Source organism: Ascaphus truei, chromosome 3, assembly GCF_040206685.1.
Source record: "Ascaphus truei isolate aAscTru1 chromosome 3, aAscTru1.hap1, whole genome shotgun sequence".
NCBI lineage: Eukaryota > Metazoa > Chordata > Amphibia > Anura > Ascaphidae > Ascaphus > Ascaphus truei.
In genome coordinates this window covers 401,962,653-401,983,435 of record NC_134485.1, presented here as the reverse complement: position 1 = coordinate 401,983,435, position 20,783 = coordinate 401,962,653, and the positions used below count along the sequence as shown (strand labels likewise).

The window sequence follows — 20,783 nt, the reverse complement described above, 5'->3', positions numbered from 1 at the left end:
GAACCACCATACAAAGTATCGTAAACATGGAATATCGATGAAACAATGGGGTGAATGAAGACAGTTTGAAATAAAGCAGACACGCCTGGATATTGTTTCTGTAATTTTTTAAAGGGGCAATCCTTCTTTGGGCCAAAGTGTACATCTACATTGCCCCAAAGGCGGATGCTGGATGGAGTTCCCCAAGAGCTGCTCCCCTCTGCACAGATCCAGCATGGTAAGGGTTAATTTCTGCTATTGCTTGTACTGTGTGGAACGTCAACTCCACCCACTGGAATGTTAATGAAGGAAGACAAAGGACTTCGAATGCGGCTGTGGATTAAATCTTAACCCCTTGAGTGCACATCTGCGTTGCCCCAAAGGTGGACAGCCTTTGGTGCAGGCGAAGGACAGCTAAAGGGTGTGAGCCATTTGCTGCCATTCGCTGATGTTTGGTGATGTTAAAGCTTCTCTATTTCAATCTGAAACTCACCAGCCCTTTTATCCCCTGTAGCCAATTTTCCAACTCTGTCTATGAAATGTCTGTGAATTGACTGTATAACCCTGTTTATTTAATATTACCATGTAGTGTTATAACTCTGTGCCCATGACATACTTGGAAACAAGAGCTAACTCTCAATGGATTACTTCCTGGTAAAACTTTTTATAAATAAACTATTTCCAGTGACATATTTTAAGGGCTCTCATCTCGGTCATTGATGCGTTTTTAAACAGTTGTGCCCCGCTTCTCGGCGATCTGCCAGTACGGTGGTATTCAGAAGGGGGCTGCCATGTCTGCGCATGCGCAGAATAGGGACAGCCGAGTTCGCACATGAGCAGAACGGGGCCGGCTGAGGTCGTGCATGCGCAGAACGGGGAAGTGGCCAAGTGCGCGCATGTGCAGAAAGGGGGACTGCAAGTCTGCGCATGCACAGAAGGGGAGGAGACGCCGAAAATCGCTGGTTCTGCTTTTCAGTGATTTTTGCTTTGCGGTGGCGCCATGAACCGGAACCCTCAGTATTGTACACATCTAAAACCTTTAAGTATTTGTAATTTATTTAATAAAGTTAGACGTTGGGGGAGTTTAATTTCCTCTGGCTTCTCCCTTTCATGTGACTCTATAAGCAATTGCTAAACACAGAATCCCCACCTCCCCTTAACTTTATTGGTTCTTTGATAAAACGGGGTGGGATAAGGGTAAACGTTTGATTGACAAATACTTCCCCATTCAGAGGCCCCTAAGAAATTTAACTGTCTTACTACATGGTATTTTGCCTTTTCAAGGCTGGAATTTTGTCATTTTTTAATTTGATGTCTATCCACTATAGTCCAATTGTGCCTGGGTTTAAAAAACATAGATACTAGTGCCATTGTACAGTTCTCGCATTTTTTATGTGAGTCCTTAGACTTTAAAGTCCAATACCCTGGTTTGTTCAAAAGCAGCTTTCACTATATTCAGTAGAACTTAAAAAATATATATATAATCAAAAAATAAATAGATGATACCGTTCTGTGCCTAACGAAATGCTTTTATTTGTGCGAGCTTTCGAGATACGCATCAGTGTATCTCGAAAGCTCGCACAAATAAAAGCATTTCGTTAGCCACAGAACGGTATTATCTATTTATTTTTTGATTATTGAAGCTCGGCTAACATGGTACTGATACCTCTACATGTATATATATATATATATATATATATATATATATATATATATATATATATATATATATATATATATATATATATAATATTAATTACTGTGTATGCAGCAGAAAACAGATTTCTTTCTCCTAATTATTTTTTTTTATATGCAATATGTATGATGAGTGAAACTAAATTTAGCATAGTTTGACGTTGATGGACGTGTCTTTTTTGCAACATTCTGTAATCATACACACTTTTATAAATAAAAAAAAAACTATCACCAGGCTCAATTAACATTGGTATTGGAATTGATTGATATGTGAACTGTGCAGATTTGTTTTCCATCTACTTGAGGCATGTGATGATAGCCTGATTACACATGTATAGAAAGGGTCAACATACAGTAGAGTAAATAACAATAGTTAAAAATGCATCAGTCCATGCTGAAGCATAATGTTGCTTATGAGAAAGAATTTGTGAAGAAATGTGTTTTCGGATGGAATGCTGCAAAGGGATCTGTGATGCTTTGCATGTGGCTGTGTTTGTGTTGCCCTTTTCCTCGACCAATCAGGGGTTGGTTCATATTGCAAACACCTAGCTAGGTGAGATAAGATAAGCTCTTTGTTAGCTGTGAGGTCAGAGTGTTTTAGTTGTGAAGCAGATTTTGTTTGGAGAAGCAGCTTGGGAAGAAGCTGTGTAAAAGTGGGATAAGATGCAATGGACCTCCAAGGTAGTATTTTCTGAAATACTACCAGTGCCACGCGCTACCGCTACCGCAGGGAGACAGTAAGAGATTAGGGAGGTTAATGTATGGCTAAGAAAGTGGTGTAGGAAGGAGGGTTTTGGGTTTTTAGAGCACTGGGACTCCTTTACTGAGAGGTGCCATCTTTATTCTAGGGATGGATTGCACCTCAATGAAGAGGGATCTTCTGTGCTAGGGGGGGAATGTTAAAAAGGTTGGAGGAGATTTTAAACTAGGATGGAGGGGAATGAAACAGATAACGAACTAAATAGAATAGATGAGGAAACAAGGGGTTATGGAGGTAGAATGGGGGCAGGTGCGAGTTTGACAAGCAGCGAGACACTCATAGTAAATACAGATAATACAGATAATACAGATAATACTAGAAAACTTCTAAAGACTAAACCAAATTGGCGCAGAAAGAGAGGAGAAGATAAGATAATAGTACAGGCGTAAATAACAACGTAAATGCATGTTTGCTAATGCAAGAAGCCTGACAGATAAAATGGGGGAGTTTGAATTAATAGCTACAAGGGAGCAGTATGATATCATATGTGATGAAACTCATGACTGGGCAGTTAATTTAGAGGGTTATTCCCTTTTTCAGAAGGATCGAGCAAATAGAAGACGAGGTGGAGTATGATTATATGTTAAACCAGATCTAAAGCCTATTATAAGGGACGAAGTATATGAAGGGAATGATGAAAATGTAGAGACCTTGTTGATAGAAATTAGCAGTAGAGGTAAAAGTATAAAGAAAATGTTTGTAGGGATATGCTATAAACCACCAAATATCAGTGAGATTGAGGAAGCTATAGAGGTGAAGAGAGAGTGTCCGGTGCCACAGCAAACAGCAGATCTGACATGAGTTCCAAGGATTGTACAAAATAAGCTTTATTGAGATGAATACACACTTGTAAAACAGCACAGCCTCCTCCTCTACGCGTTTCACTCTATACTAGCGCTTCGTCTGGGCGTGAAACGCGTAGAGGAGGAGGCTGTGCTGTAGCCTGCTGTTTAATAAGTGTGTATTCATCTCAATAAAGCTTCTTTTGTACAATCCTCTTCACCTCTACATGTTCACTTTGCCGGATGCACGCTAGGGGAAGTGCCTTCAAGGAGCAACAGGACCCAAGACGGAAGAGCTGACAGGGGTAAGATTACCTTTCTTTACCCCTGAGCCCCGACTATCATAGTGGTCTTCCTATGCTCTGTTGGCCTCCCTTTCAGCTATTCACACTATAAGTGTTTGAATCTCACAGCGGGGAGCCTGAGCGCATGACAGCCACACACCTCTAGATTGAGGAAGCTAAAATACTTTTGCAAATGGAGAAAGCATCAAAACTAGGTCATGTTTGCATAATGGGTGATTTTAAATATCCAGACATAGACTGGGGAAATGAGATTAGTATTACAACAAAAGGAAACAGGTTTTGGGGGGTACTTAAAGACAATTATATGACCCAAATTATTGAGGAACCAACCAGGAGAGGGGCAATACTAGATTTGGTAAAATCAAACAATGTAGAAGTAATACCCATGTTCCAGGACTTGAATATTTGCTAACAGTGATCATAACATGGTCTCATTTCAAATAAATGATCAAAAAACAGATTACTTGGGTTCAGCAAAGACCTTAAACTTTAGAAAGGCAGATTTTAATAAACTGAGGACTAATCTGCAACTAATACATTGGGATGATGCTTTTGCAGGGAAAATGTAGAAGATAAATGGGTAGTCTTTAACACATTGTTAGAAAACCATACTTATCAGTGTATACCATTGGGTAATAAGCAGTGTTCGACAAACCCGTTCCCCCACTCACACCTGGCGAGTGGAAATTGGCTCGTGGCCAGTAGATTTCCCCTGCTCTGCAAAAATAAAATCCCCTGCACCAAAAAAAAAAAAATCTCTCTAACTCTGTGGTTCCCAATCTGTGCGCCGCGTGGCTGGCCTACAGGGACACCACGAGTTTGAGTGGGGATTCCCCCTCACAGCCCATCCATCCTGTGCTGCCCACCTCACTACACCGGCAAGTTGAGGAGAAGCTACAGCATGGAGAGGAATCTCCCCCCCTCCTTCCTGTACCAGCAGCCAGGGACAGGGGAGAAGCTGCAGCAGGAAGAGGAAGACAACCCCCCCCCTCGCCTCACTCCTTTGGCTCCCCCCCCGCCTCACTCTGGTGCCTGCTGGAGAGGAAGAGGAAGCTCCCCACCCCCCCTCAGCTGCAGGGAGAGAGAGAAGCCAGCCGGCTCCAGCCACTGCCAGAAAGGTGAGAGAGACCTCGGCTGCAGGGATCCCCTCCCTCACTGCTCCACCCAGGAGCCATAGACCCCACAGCCTTCTGAGACCCCCCTCCCTGGCTGCCCACATACCACCACCCCCAGGGTGCCCAGGTACCGATCACTCCCTCCTCCCCCCCAGGCTGCACAGAGCCTCCCTGCAGCAGCACCCTTTCTCCTCTACTCCTCTGCTGCAGTTCCCCTGCACTTTACGCCCCTCATGCGTGTGTATATGAGAGAGTGTGCGTGTGTGTGTATATGGGAGAGGTGTGTGTGTGTATGTTTGTATGAGAGAGAGTGCATGCGTGTGTGTGTGTGTCTGTATGGGAGAGAAAGTGTCTGTGTATGGGAGAGAAAGTGTGTCTGTGTATGGGAGAGAAAGTGTGTCTGTGTATGGGAGAGAAAGTGAGTGTGTGTATGGGAGAGAAAGTGAGTGTGTATGTGTATGGGAGAGAAATTGAGTGTGTGTGTATGGGAGAGAAATTGAGCGTGTGTATGGGAGAGAAATTGAGTGTGTGTGTGTGTGCAGGACACCAGAAGTACCCCCCCAATCAGTCACCCCCCCACCCAGTCACCCACCCTACCCCCCACCCAGTCAACCAGTCACCCACCCCATCCCCCCAACCAGTCACCCAGTCAGTCACCCCCCCCACCCAGCCACCCACCCATCCCCCAACCAGTCACCCAGTCAGTCACCCCCCCCCCCACCCAGTCACCCAATCAGTCACCCCACCCAGTCACCCAGTCAGTCACCCCAACCCCCCACCCAGTCACCCAGTCAGTCACCCCACCCCCCACCCAGTCACCCAGTCAGTCACCCAGTCAGTCACCCAGATCAGGTAAGATCCCAGGTGGGATTGCTGCTTTAGTTATTGTTAAGCGGGGGCATCCAGACGCATCCAGTGGGTGCAGGAAACTAGTCATTCACATCTGGCTTTTTTTTCTAAATCCGACATTTACACACACACACACACACACGTAACAAGGACTAATTGTAGTAAAATGTAATACAATAAATAAAATTATGTCAAAAACGAATGTTATTCAATTTTTTTTAAAGCGGGACTGGGGGCGGGGCTGGGGGCAGGACTAGGGCGGGGCTGGGGGCGGAACTAGGTGGCGAGTAGATTTTTTTGTTCGGCGAGTAGATTTTTGGGTGATTTGTCGACCACTGGTAATAAGTATAAAACAAATAAGTCAAAACCAATGTGGCTAAATAAACAGGTAGGCAGTGCCGCCAACAGAAATCATGGGGCCCAGGACAAATGGAAGGAGCAGGGTTACCCCCCCCCCCTAACCCATAGCGCACATATCAAGAAAAAATATTTTTTAGCGCGCAACTTTTACTTAACTGTTTTCTTATTGTAATACGGAAAAAAAACATTACAATGCAATCTGTTTATTTTTATATTTTCAACAAAAGACAGGTGACTGCCTGCCTGGGTGGGTGGATGACAGTGACTGGGTGGGTGTGTGGGTGAGTGAGTGACTGGGTGGGTGGGTGAGTGACAGGGTGGTGGGTGACTGAGTGACTGGGTGAGTGACTGGGTGGGTGAGTGACTTGACTGAGTTACTAGGTGGGTGCCTGAATGGGTGGGTACTGAGTGACTGCCAGGGTGTGTGAGTTGGATGGGTATCTGCCTGTGTGGGTAGGTGAGGAACAGGAAAGGGAGGTTTATATAGGCAGACTGAGAGGTGGAGCACAGGTGCAGAGGTGTCAGGTATCAGGGTATGGAATGTTCCTTAGTTAGCAGCAGCAATCCCAGTGGACAAGTATAGGTACTGAAGGCTAGAACAAGACATTGAGAGTGGCAGCAGTCCCGGTGGCCAAGCATGGGTACAGCAGGCTACAGAATATGACAGTAGCTGCAAAGGCAAACAAGATCTTATCATGCATTAAACGGGCAATAGATGGAAGGGAAATAAACATAATAATGCCCCTTTATAAAGCATTAGTAAGACCACACCTTGAATATGGAGTACAATTGTGGGCACCAATCCTAAGAAAAGACATTATGGAACTAGAGAGAGTGCATTGAAGAGCCACCAAAATTAATAAAGGGAATGTACAATCTAACTTATGAGGAGAGGCTAGACTTACAGTTAGGTCCTGAAATAATTGGACTTTCAGCTTTAATTCAAGGGGTTGAACAAAAATATCATATGAAACGTTTAGGAATTTCAACCATTTACATACACAGTCCCCATTTCCCCCCCTTATTTCAGGAGCTCAAATGACTGCTTGAAATCTGGAACTGATGTCACCAAACGCTGGGTTTCCTCCTTTGTGATGCTTTGCTAGGCCTTTACTGCAGCTGTCTTCAGTTGTTGTTTGTTTGTCGGTCTTTCTACCTTAAGTTTTGTCTTCAGCAAGTGAAACGCATGCTCGATTGGGTTGAGATCAGGTGATTGACTCAGCCATTGCGGAATATTCCACTTCTTTGCCTTAAAAAAATCCTGGGTTGCTTTCGCAGTATGTTTTGGGTCATTGTCCATCTGTAAAGTGAAGCGCCGTCCAATCAACTTCGCTGAATTTTGCTGAATTTGAGCAGACAATATAGCCCTATACACTTCAGAATTCATCCGGCTGCTTCTGTCTTCTGTCACATCATCAATAAACACTAGTGACCCAGTGCTATTGTAAGCCATGCATGCCCATGCCATCACACTGCCGACACCGTGTTTTACAGATGATGTGGTATGCTTCGGATCATGAGCCGTTCCAAGGCTTCTCCATACTTTTTTCTTCCCATCATTCTGGTACAGGTTGATCTTAGTTTCATCTGTCCAAAGAATGCTGTTCCAGAACTGGCCTGGATTTTTAGATATTGTTTGGCAAAGTTTAATCTGGCCTTTCTATTCTTGAGGCTTACGAATGGTATGCACCTTGTGGTGAACCCTCTGTATTTGCTCTTGTGAAGTCTTCTCTATATGGTAGAGTTGGATAATGATATGCCTACCTCCTGGAGAGTGTTCTTCACTTGGCTGGATGTTGTCAAGGGGTTTTTCTTTACCATGGAGAGGATCCTACGATCATTGACCACTGTTGTCTTCCGTGGATGTCCAGGTTTTTTTGTGTTGCAGAGCTCACCAGTGCGTTCTTTTTTTCTCCCTAGAATGTATCAAACTGTTTATTTGGCCACTCCTAATGTTCCTGCTATCTCTCTGATGGATTTTCTTTTTTTTGCAGCCTAAGGATGCCCTGTTTCACTTGCATTGAGAGCTCCTTTGACCGCATGTTGTGGGTTCACAGCAACAGCTTCCAAATACGAAAGCCACACCTTGAATCAACTCCAGACCTTTTACCTGCTTAATTGATGATGAAATAACGAAGGAATAGCCCACACCTGTCCATAAAACAGCTTTTGAGTCAATTGTCTGATTACTTTTGGTCCCTTGAAAAAGAGGGAGCTACATATTAAAGAGATGTCATTCCTAAACCCTTTCTCCAATTTGGATGTGAATACCCTCAAATTAAAGCTGATAGGTTGCACTTTAAGCCCATTTTCATTATTTAACTCTAACTTGAATGTATTTTGGTACACAGCCGAAATAACAAAACTTGTATCAGTGTCCAATTATTTCCGGACCTAACTGTATTTACATTAGAAAAGAGGCGTCTAAGAGGGATATGATAACTATATACAAATATATTCAGGGACAATACAAGGAGCTTTCAAAAGAACTTCATCCCACGGGCAATACAAAGGACTCGGGCCATCCCTTAAGGTTGGAGGAAAGGAGATTTCTCCAGCAACAAAGGAAAGGGTTCTTTACAGTAAGGACAGTTAAACTATGGAATTCATTACCCATGGAGACTGTGATGGCAGATACAATAGATTTGTTCAAAAAAAGGTTGGGCATCTTTTTAGAAAGGAAAGGTATACAGGGATATACTAAATAAGTAAACATGGGAAGTATGTTGATCCAGGGATTAATCCGATTGCCAATTCTTGGAGTCAGGAAGGAATTTATTTTTCCCCTTATGAGATATCATTGGATGATATCACACTGGGTTTTTTTGTTTGCATTCCTCTGGATCAATAAGTAAGTATAGATATAGGATAAACTATCTGTTGTCTATCTGCAGCCAGGGATTCCGGGAAAAGGCATGCAAATGAGCATACAAACAAATATAGTTATTCATAATGCATTCAAGGATTCTTATGTATTAGTTTCTACCAATTGTTTTCAGTTATGCCACAAAGTACTGTCATTTCCAAAATTTATTGCTATCAATTTAATTAGTAAACCTTTAATATAAGAAGCTGTTGGTATTACTATACTGTACTTAACAAAACTTTCTCACTTTTTCCACTGTTTGAATATTGTACATATTTTGTAGGACTTCAGAGAGATCTACTTGCATGTTTAGATATTTATGCAATTTTATTTCGTATTACTCATTTGACCTAGTCTAGGAAAGTTTGGGTCTACTTTCCAGTGCATGTGCTTTGCAATCATTTTCTCGACCCATAACGCTTGTGCTGCAAGGTGTTGCCTGCCCTTCTGGCAGTGAAAGGTTTTAAAAAAAGTTCTTAGTATAGTCATTGTTTATTTAATAATGCTACTATATACATGTGTAACGGGTATTCCACCCCACCCAATCTCATACAGTATGTAGTGTGGGTGAGTAGAACATGTGGTGTTACCGGTGTGGTGCGTATACCTGCAGGCTCACAGGAGGTCTGAGCCTCCGCTAATGAGAGCCTGGGGTGAATCCTCTGGAACGGATCTTCGTTTACAGCGCCTCCACCTATGTAGGATTCTAGGGAAGTGTAGAATGACCCTACATAGGAACCCAATAAGAAACTACACACACAGTGATTATATATAACTAAGGGCTTTACTACGAACATAGAGAATATCATAATCCATTACATAACATCATAACCTGTGTCCCTCTCACGAGGAGACACTACCCGTGGTGACGTCTCGCAGGACGATTCCCCGACACCAGGTGATCCCACCCAGTGTCCCAAGAACCCCACCCAATGTCCCGTACTCCTACAGAGATAGTCACTGGGTGACTGCGCAGTCACTAAAACCTCTAGGCCTGTTGGTGCACATATAATATTGATACCTTCCGAGCACTCCGATGCTCGGGCCTGCAACACTCTTCTCAAAGGGTCAGACGTCCGTCTGATCCTTTCCAGGTACTCTGCCGGTGGACCCCAACGAGGGTCCCACCGCTCCACGGGAACTGCAACCGATCACGGCAACACCAACCGCATGGGAACAGCAACCGCCGTTATCAGCTTTCTGCCTAACTACTTCTAGAGTGACAGCAACCCTAACCTAGGGCCTGTCCCTGAGGAACCGCAACCTGAGATGGCTTGGGGAAAACTCCTAGGGCCTGTGGAACATTAACCTGCCCCCCTTCCCCTAGCTACCCAGTCTCAACTGTAACTGCTAATCCTAACAGCCTAACGCACCTGCAGCCAACACTCAGCTCACACTGTCAGCCTGCAGGGATCCACACACACTTCACACACACTGCACGCACTGCGCCCAGCACATGCAGCGACACACACACAGACAGCTGCAATCACACACAGCCACCTGGATCCCGTAGCAATCCACTACTAGCACACTGTGCCTATTTGCCAGTGCCCACAGCCCTACCCGCTGTGGCACTGCCAAACCTGCACCTTACACACACTAAGGGCGACCTCCCTATCTAGGGCCGTCCCTTATCAGTTACCCACTAACCTGGTGGGGAGTTGGGGCCTACCTGGAAGGTGAGGGTACCTATCAGGATGCAGGAGCTGCACTCACTCCCTGCATCCTTCCTTCCCCTTCAGCTCCTCTGCTCCAACTGACGTGACTCATGCAAAAGCCCGGGAAATGTATCTCTTTCCTCCAGGGCAGTCCTACAGCCCTATTGGCTCCTATCAAGCACCTGGTGCCTGCCTCGCTATGCCTCATGGGAATTGTAGTTCCCAGGGGGCTGCTACACCATTGGGGCCGCGTGCACGCTTCCCCCGCGCATGCGCGAACGCCTAATGGCCGCCTCAAGCTCTCCCTATGCTTCCCTACTCTCACGCAACCTCCTAAGAGCTGCCTTAGCTCCCTACCCCTATCTGCGCATGCGCGACCTATCTGGGGCTCTCCTGCCCTCGCGCGATCACTGCGCATGCGCGACTTGAAGCGCAATGGCGGCGCCCTGCTCTGCGGCCGCCGGGACCTTAGAGACGCGATCGCGGCCTTAGCAACGGCCCGATCGCGTCCCCGGCAACCGGCCGCAGGCAGGAGAAGCCGCGCTGCTCCCTGCTCCAGCCCCCACCCTTGGAAGCAGCCGTCGGGTTGTTCAGTACCCGCGATCGAGCTGCGCCAGGGGAGGGGGGTCTCCAGGAGCTGCTGGGGACCAGGGTTACACTCTCCCCCTGGTGAAACACCCAACGCCCTCGCTTGGGGAACGACATAGCATGGTACACAGTTATACAATGAAAAGGCAGTGCATATGTACAACTTATCAATGGTGACTTTAAACCCCAGGTTACAATGCATTTCACACCCATTAATACCCGAGACTAGCTGAGACTGTTTGTGGGGTGCCCCTACCAGATCAGATGGGGTACCTCACTTTTGCGTCCGTGAGCCTCCCCCAGAAAAATTTCTTGGAGAGCACACTCTAAGGCGACAGTTTCTGGCTCTTCGCTACTTCCTCCCCCTGGTGGAAGGAGTAGCCCAGTGTCTCTGAAGCAGACCTTTACCCGGTCATCCGCGGCAGGGATGCGGTAGACCAGGAGGCCAGGACCTTTCCCGCGGTCCACCACCTGGCGAATGGCACGCTCCTTTTTGGGCGTAAAGGAGGCCAGTCTCCCGAAATCGTCCCTTACACAGTCCTTGTCCCTACGGACTTGCGAGGCTTCCACTGAGAAGCAAGCACTGGGAAATGTCTCGGTTTCACCTGGCAGGGGGGAAAAAGTAGACACCTTACCCCTGCAGTGATTCATGGTGGCCAACAGGTCCTCGGGGACGCTGTCAGTTCCCACCTTGGTGGTATCGGGACCTGCCCCCGGCACTTCTGGGGCAGTCCACTTACGCGCTGAAAACTCGGGAGCGTTGGATCCCAGTCCTGGGACCACTTGTGTCGGAGCACACGGGCTCACACTCCGCTCAGGAACCGTAGCTTTGGCCTTCTTCACGGCCACCTCCATCGGAGTCTGTGGGGAACAAGGGGGTTCCTTACCACTCGGCTGGCTGACGATGAGCTTCCCTTCTTCCGGAAGGATCGGCGGTAGACACCGGTCCACTCTCTTCCCTGGACAGCTACCTTCTAATGAGGACACCTCCGCCAGGACGCGATGAAGAGGGGAGCCCTTCGCCCGGGCGACCTGACTTAAGGAGCCATCGTGCTCCGCGGTCACCTGGAGGCTCACCCCCGACACCCCTGGGGCAGTCGACTCACCCTTGTCGGCGTTAGGTACTGGTCCCCATTCTAGGACCGATGGTACCTCTGTAGTAGGTCGGACTGACCATTGTAGGGCACACGGGCCCACAGCAGGGTCCGCAACATCGGAAGACACCTCTTCCAGGGTACACGGAACCACAGCAGACTCTGTATCCTCTGCATTACCGCTGGGGTGGTTCGCCGGTAGGCGCATCGCCACCGATGGGACTTCCACCTTTTCCCCGGAAGATATCATGACGGTATCCTCCGCAAGGTAGTCACCAGATTCTCCTGAAATGCAGCCATTGGGTGTGGGTACGAAGCTGGCGTGCTCCGGTACCTCCACTGCAGCCGCACTCTTCTCTGCCAAGGGTTCACTTAGCTCCTTAGCTGACTCTGTAGGCTGGGGTACAATAGGCATCAAGAAAATTGCACCGCAACAATCACATTGAGGTTCCCATGCCAGTGCACCTCTAGGACAGTCACAGGTGGGGCTAAAGCACTGCGTACACGCCTCCCCATCCACCTCGGTGATCCTGAAGTCTAGTGGAACTTGGGACATAACGGCTCCCTCGTCATAGGCTTCTTGCAAGCAGGGGCACAGTAGCATAAGGAGATCTATTCCTGGCGCTCGCCAGGGCACATACACATTAGGGTGTATCCCCTGACAGTCTATCTCATCCTCATGCATCATCTCATCCTCAGAGATCAGAGTGTCTATCACAGCGTCCACGTATGGTTGAAGATAACCGTGCTTGCTCCCCCTGGTGGAATCTAAAGGAAGGGCACTTTTTACAAGGGATTGATTTTCGCTCTGCTCTGAGTCACTCACATCACAGGGGAGGGGCTCTGATTTTCGCGCCAAACCCGGACAGAATGTTGCGACATCTTTCTGTACAGGCTTGCAGTCAGCAGCACGTGCGCTCTCCTGATTTGGCGGGAGACGCCATTTTGCTGGGTCGGCATAGACTAGGGGGTACCCTTCTGAGGGGCCCCCGGGCATGAACAGTACGGACGGTGCCTCTGCCAGGCATATATCCTCAGTGTGAGTTACAACAAAAAGTATGGTTTTCCATGTGGACGTGGGATCTTTTTCCTCCTCTAAGACACATGCCCACGGCCACCCAGGAATTTTACACATACCCTCCCGGACCTTCATTGCGGGTATACTAGTGGGTATGCCTCCTACCGCCACTACCTGGCCAGGCTCCATATACTGCCTCAACGCCCAGGCAAGGACCTCGTCTCCGGACTTCACAAACATAGCGACAAAAATAGGAACGGGACAATTTAGAAAAAATGGACAGGGCACCCCAGGTGTATCTCAGCAGCGCCTCCAAATGTAACGGGTATTCCACCCCACCCAATCTCATATGTAGTGTGGGTGAGTAGAACATGTGGTGTTACCGGTGTGGTGCGTATACCTGCAGGCTCACAGGAGGTCTGAGCCTCCGCTAATGAGAGCCTGGGGTGAATCCTCTGGAACGGATCTTCGTTTACAGCGCCTCCACCTATGTAGGATTCTAGGGAAGTGTAGAATGACCCTACATAGGAACCCAATAAGAAACTACACACACAGTGATTATATATAACTAAGGGCTTTACTACGAACATAGAGAATATCATAATCCATTACATAACATCATAACCTGTGTCCCTCTCACGAGGAGACACTACCCGTGGTGACGTCTCGCAGGACGATTCCCCGACACCAGGTGATCCCACCCAGTGTCCCAAGAACCCCACCCAATGTCCCGTACTCCTACAGAGATAGTCACTGGGTGACTGCGCAGTCACTAAAACCTCTAGGCCTGTTGGTGCACATATAATATTGATACCTTCCGAGCACTCCGATGCTCGGGCCTGCAACACTCTTCTCAAAGGGTCAGACGTCCGTCTGATCCTTTCCAGGTACTCTGCCGGTGGACCCCAACGAGGGTCCCACCGCTCCACGGGAACTGCAACCGATCACGGCAACACCAACCGCATGGGAACAGCAACCGCCGTTATCAGCTTTCTGCCTAACTACTTCTAGAGTGACAGCAACCCTAACCTAGGGCCTGTCCCTGAGGAACCGCAACCTGGGATGGCTTGGGGAAAACTCCTAGGGCCTGTGGAACATTAACCTGCCCCCCTTCCCCTAGCTACCCAGTCTCAACTGTAACTGCTAATCCTAACAGCCTAACGCACCTGCAGCCAACACTCAGCTCACACTGTCAGCCTGCAGGGATCCACACACACTTCACACACACTGCACGCACTGCGCCCAGCACATGCAGCGACACACACACAGACAGCTGCAATCACACACAGCCACCTGGATCCCGTAGCAATCCACTACTAGCACACTGTGCCTATTTGCCAGTGCCCACAGCCCTACCCGCTGTGGCACTGCCAAACCTGCACCTTACACACACTAAGGGCGACCTCCCTATCTAGGGCCGTCCCTTATCAGTTACCCACTAACCTGGTGGGGAGTTGGGGCCTACCTGGAAGGTGAGGGTACCTATCAGGATGCAGGAGCTGCACTCACTCCCTGCATCCTTCCTTCCCCTTCAGCTCCTCTGCTCCAACTGACGTGACTCATGCAAAAGCCCGGGAAATGTATCTCTTTCCTCCAGGGCAGTCCTATAGCCCTATTGGCTCCTATCAAGCACCTGGTGCCTGCCTCGCTATGCCTCATGGGAATTGTAGTTCCCAGGGGGCTGCTACACCATTGGGGCCGCGTGCGCGCTTCCCCCGCGCATGCGCGAACGCCTAATGGCCGCCTCAAGCTCTCCCTATGCTTCCCTACTCTCACGCAACCTCCTAAGAGCTGCCTTAGCTCCCTACCCCTATCTGCGCATGCGCGACCTATCTGGGGCTCTCCTGCCCTCGCGCGATCACTGCGCATGCGCGACTTGAAGCGCAATGGCGGCGCCCTGCTCTGCGGCCGCCGGGACCTTAGAGACGCGATCGCGGCCTTAGCAACGGCCCGATCGCGTCCCCGGCAACCGGCCGCAGGCAGGAGAAGCCGCGCTGCTCCCTGCTCCAGCCCCCACCCTTGGAAGCAGCCGTCGGGTTGTTCAGTACCCGCGATCGAGCTGCGCCAGGGGAGGGGGGTCTCCAGGAGCTGCTGGGGACCAGGGTTACACATGTTTGTATTTTATTGTTTTCAAAACTATACAGGAGTTTACTAACCTTGAATAACGAAATCAGAACTGCTCCTTTTCCTCCCCATCCTCAAGTTAGTAAATGTGTCATATGTCATGAAAGTTTGTGCAAATGTTTTAAAATCCAGTGCTGTAGGGGAAGAGACAATCAACATTGCAAGGGTTAATACATTTGCTGGCTTTATTAGTCATTTATGGGGGTGTGATTTCGTTATTTATTCAAACCAGGGAAATAATTATGCCTCAATGTGAGTGTTTATTGATTCACAAACCCATAAAAATTATCAGCTCTTACATTCTTCAGACGCTCTATTTCTTTTTTTTAAAAGAATTACATATGTAGTTCCTTTAGTATTAGCAAATGTTCACCATAAACATGCCATTGTAACCCTTTTGTATTTATATTTGTATTTGTAAAGTCCATGGTTCTGTTTGCTGTTCCATGTCATTGCATAACATTCTTCAGCAGTCTTGATTGGAGATGTTATATTGGCTTTCACCACTGTAGTAACCAAACATTTTATTTCTATTGTATCTTGTCAGTTTTTTTTTTTTAACTTTGATCTGTACATTTTGCAGCTATAACTGAGAATGTAACATGTCAAACTTGGAGCAGGGTGGGGTGTTCAATTACAGTTTTCCTTGGAAATGTTAGGCCATTAAGGAGTTGTCTGATATCACTGAGGCTAAAATACTTTGTATTCTATCAGCTGTAGATGGTTTACACCTACAGTAATAAAGGTAAAAAGGTTTGAAAGAGTTGTGGAGAGAAAACAAACTGCAAGTCCTTATCTATGGTGAAATATCTTGCAAACATCAGAGGCTGCTATTTTAACAATGAAAATTCATTATACTTATGTATAGTTATTTGATTTGGATTCCTAAACAAGCTTCTTCAGGATAACCCGAATCCTGAAAAAAAAGATTGTCATAAATCAAAAAATACAAAAAAACTTATTAATGTTGTGAATGTTTTTTTTTCTGTCATTTTGTTGAGGTTGTAAAATTGGATGATTAGGTCTACAGGTTAATCCTGGTTTCAGATGTCTCACTCAGCAGTAAATAGCATGTGCCCTATATCTTCTATATGCTTCAAAGAAGACAACACATGGGCTCTCGATAAGCCAAGATTTACTGTGTAATAGCTGTACTGAACATGGGGCACTATCACAAGGAAACTTCCACTGGAGAGCCCCGATCTGCAATAACACCATTTAAGGAATAACTCCCCTGGTCTTTGCTCCACAAGCCGTGAATGTTTTTCATAAAAGGCCTAGAGATGATGTATTTATATTGCTTTATAGTATCAGTTCTTCCATTTTCATACAGTATGGTTTGGTGTAGAATTCCTAAAGATATTAACAAGTGACACTGTCTGGTAGTAGAATGGGCCAATTGATCTTATTGCTCATGAAGGTGAATTTTTGAACTGCTTTCTAATCATTCTTAATTTTCTTAAGTGGGCACTTGCAGATAAATTTATTTTCTTGGCCTTGGCCTGTTTGAAAACACACTGCTCTCCAATCTTGTTTTTACTGCTTTGAGTGATGGGGGTTAAAAAAGGTCACTTGTCTCTGCTGATGATTATAGATCTATCAGCTGCCTTTGAAATGATGACCAACAGCCACTGTTGAATCCTCTGCTGAGTGTGGACCGACACAACAATAGCATGAATATATTAATTCCTGGATATCCTTTTTGTAAATGGTGTGAATTTGTTTCACTGCCACATCATTTTTTCTGTCGTGGCACAGGGTTCACTTCTGTCTCTATTGATGAACATGTTCTGTACCTGTATAGAAAAGCTGCTTTCAAGTGTGGAATGGTATGGTAAAATGCTTAAGCCCACCCCACACAACCAATTATCAAATCAAACACGCAGTCTGTTAAATCTCCTTTCTATACCCAAGATTTAGAGTGTAATTTGTGAAAGAGATGTAAAAGAATGGCCTGCATTTAATGTCTTCATTTTAGTTTTGAAGCACAATTCATTGTTCTAGTCTGTTTATTTTAATTTTAGGAAATCAATGCACAAAAGATCTACCTTTAGTTTTTGCTCAAATGGTTTGGGACATTCTGGGCCAAATATACTAAACCGTGTTAATTCTTGAAGCAGCACCTTATGGCTCATTACAAACTTGCACTAGGAAATCATTAACTTGAATAACTTCTATATTTTTGTTTCTTTCATAAATCTGCTGCACTTTATTGCAACACTTTAAAAAAAATTTTTGACAACTTTTCATAAAGCACATGGAAAATTGCAGAATTATTTTTATTTGCAATACTTACAATTCTGAAGAAAAAAAAGGATTATGTTAGAACATGATGTGTAAGATTTGTTTCAGTCAATTACAATGTTGCAACGGTTTTACAATTTATATTTGCATATGATTTTTTACATCTTATATATATATATATATATATATATATATATATATATATATATATATAACTGAAAAAATGTTTATGTGTGGGTTTGTGCGGTTGCTGATTGGTTGGCAGCGGCTCATGCCGTTATTGGCCTGCGGGGTGGGGTGATGTCACAAACAGGACGTCACACTGCGGACCGCCAGGTACCATCCCGCCTCACTCACACACTCCACCCGTCACGCCGCCTCACACCCTCCACCCGGACAACCGCCACCTCACGTGCTCTTCACCCTCCCAGCCTAGCAGGAGACCAGCCGCCTCACATCCTCCACCCACCGCGCCTCACCTCCACCCGCCGCGCCTCACCTCCACCCGCCACGCCTCACCTCCACCCGCCGCGCCTCACCTCCTCCCTCATGCCTCACCTCCACCGCGCCTCACACCCTCCACCCGCCCGCCACCTCATGCGCCCTCCAACCCTAGAGGGAGACCCACCACCTCACACCCTCCACCCGCCCCACCAACTCTCACACCACCCGCCGCGAGAGTGATGTGCTGTGCAGGTGCAGGGGGGAGAGAATCTTGTGAGGTGTAGGGAGGGGGGAAGAGTGAAGTGCAGGGGGGAGTGATGTGAGGTGCAGGGGGGGAGAGTGATGTGCAGTGCAGGTGGGGAGAGTCATGTGAGGTGCACGGGGGTAGTGAGATGCAGGGGGGAGTGAGGTGCAGGGGGGTAGTGAGATGCAGGGGGGAGTGAGGTACAGGGGGGAGTGATGTGAGGTGCAGGGGGGGTGATGTGAGTTGCATGGGGGACAGTGATGTGAGGTGCAGGGGGGGAAAGTGATGTGAGGTGCAGGGGGGAGAGTGATGTGAGGTGCAGGGGGGGAGAGTGATGTGAGGTGCAGGGGGGAGAGTGATGTGAGATGCAAGGGTGAACGGGGGAGAAAGAGAGGGCAAAGAGTGGAAGGGGGAGAGAGAGAGGTGAATGGGGAGAAAGAGAGGGGGAGCGGAGAGAGAGAGGGGAGCAGAGACAGAGAGGGAGTGGGAAAATTCAATCCCGGGCAACGCCGGGTATATCAGCTAGTTGAAAATAATGCCTAATACGGACCAAAGCAGCATGTTGCTTAGGTAAGGGCAAAAGCCAGGCTGTATGTGTACAGTAAATCGTGGTATTACAAAGCGGTGAAAATAAGTCTCGCTCTTTAAATAATGATTATTTGCACTTTACATTTAGAACATGTAAGTATGTTGAAATGCAAAATGCAAGTTGACTAGCAGAGTAAGTAATGAAGCTCTGAGTTCAAAATCTCTTGAAAGTAACAGTGCCATTGGGAAATTCACAAGAATAGCACTTCATCTTTCTCTTGACTACAGAAGCAATGAAATAGTGCAATCTCTCTTGTGCTCTTACTGTACATGCCATTTAAGTGATTTTACTGTAGTTTGTGAAGTCCCAGGAGGCAATTACTAATAAATCTAACTCTAGTTTTTCTTCTTTTTTTAAGCTCCTAGTTCCTTTAAGGACTTCTTTATACCCTACCTGGAGCAAGCACGTCAAATTTGGCAGTGGCTGGTAGGAGCAGCTGTGGTTGGTGGTTTAATTACTGCAGTGATTGCAGCGCTTCTCACTTTGGTATTCCGGAAAAAAAGAAAAGTCACATCTGAAGAGAGAGTGCCTCTACTCCTGGAAGCTGAAGACTATCAAAGCATTTATCAATCTAATCTATAAAACCATCATGTACAGATGTAGCAAGACTAATTGTTTCCGGCACCAGGGCAAGCTGCGGTTGTGTGACTTCTGAGGATTAATGTTGTGAGTGATCCGATACAGAAGCATGGACATGAACTCCCACGCAGCATGACTGTCTCCAGCGCTACGGACCTTCACTTTTTTGACCGCAACACCAGAGACAGCGAGTTTTGACATATCTGTACTAGCTAATTTTAACCATCAGTACACTACTTGTTAATGGCAAATAACTTGCCTTGATTCCCAATTTGTACCATAGTGTACATATAACAGGACTGTGTAATACTTGGCAAGCAGTAGATATTTTTACAGTCCTCCTATTTCAGTAAATGTTAATCATTTTGAGAACCAGAAGTACAGATGTAGCTAGACTTCCTGTCTACGGTAGCATTGCAGCAAAGTGAAGGTGCGTGGTGGTGAATGGGACCTCTTAATCCTCCAGTGTCACGACCACCATGGTCCCCTGACCACTGGTGGCAGTGTCCCCAAAGACACATTGGCTATATCTGTAACACTTTTTGCTGCAGGTTCTTCAGGCAACAAAATGGTTAATTACAATAATGTTTGGAAAGTTTGATGTCCATTAAAAATATGCTGCCACTGAGAATCAAATGTCTAGCAGTCTAATATCATATGTATATGGTATATATATCTGTCATGTTTGAATTTCCATAAATATTGGTCATGTGACCAAAAAATAAACATTTTCCTTTTATTAGGGAAACCATGTATGGTCTTTGACTTTTGGCTGTTTGGATATGTTCATGCGGCATAGTGGACTATTAAATGTTTGAGCTGCTGCACCATGCTGTCCATTTCACATTATACCCCTTTCCCTCCCTCTCATTCTTAAAAGTCCTTGCTGTCTATCTCTTTCTCCCCCTTGCTGTCATCTATCACCCCGTGGATCAACCTCTCATTTTCTTGACAACTTTGCAACCTGGCTTCCTCGCTTCCTTTCTTCTGACACACCTACTGTCATCCTGGGAGACTTTAACATACTTATTAACAATCCTAATGCCACACAGTCGACCATTTTCGCTCCTTAACCTCCTCCTATGGTCTCTCCCAATGGACCACCTCTTCTACTCAATGAAATGGACACTCTCTTGACCAGGTTTTCTCCTGCTTCTTTGTCTCTAACATGCCCTTCCCTCTATCTGACCACCACCTCCTAACCTTTAGCCTCACTCTACCCTCTGCAGCTTCCACAACACCTACGTCAAAATGCACATAAAGAATCCTACATGCTCTAGACCCCCTCCAATTTTCAACATCTTTACAATCTCTCCTCCATTCAAACTCTACCCTTTACGGGCCCGACCTAGAAACCTCTCTATTCTACAGTACATAGACAAGACCACTCCTGCCACCACACGTCACCCCTGACAACTTAAGCCAAAACCATGGCACACAAACTTTATCCGCTACCTTCAAAAGTACTTACACACTGCTGAACATGTCTG

At 46.5% G+C, this 20,783-nt stretch overlaps 1 protein-coding gene across 1 annotated transcript in view; it reads left to right on the top strand.

The window, feature by feature from the left end:
• Positions 1-20,046, top strand: part of TYR (tyrosinase) — a 75,724-nt gene extending 55,678 nt beyond the window's left edge. Inside the window, exon 5 of the mRNA XM_075592554.1 lies at positions 19,073-20,046. Coding sequence (XP_075448669.1) covers positions 19,073-19,296 — 224 coding nt within the window. The 3' untranslated portion in view covers positions 19,297-20,046. The remainder of the gene's footprint in view (positions 1-19,072) is intronic.
• Positions 20,047-20,783: the final 737 nt, after the last annotated feature.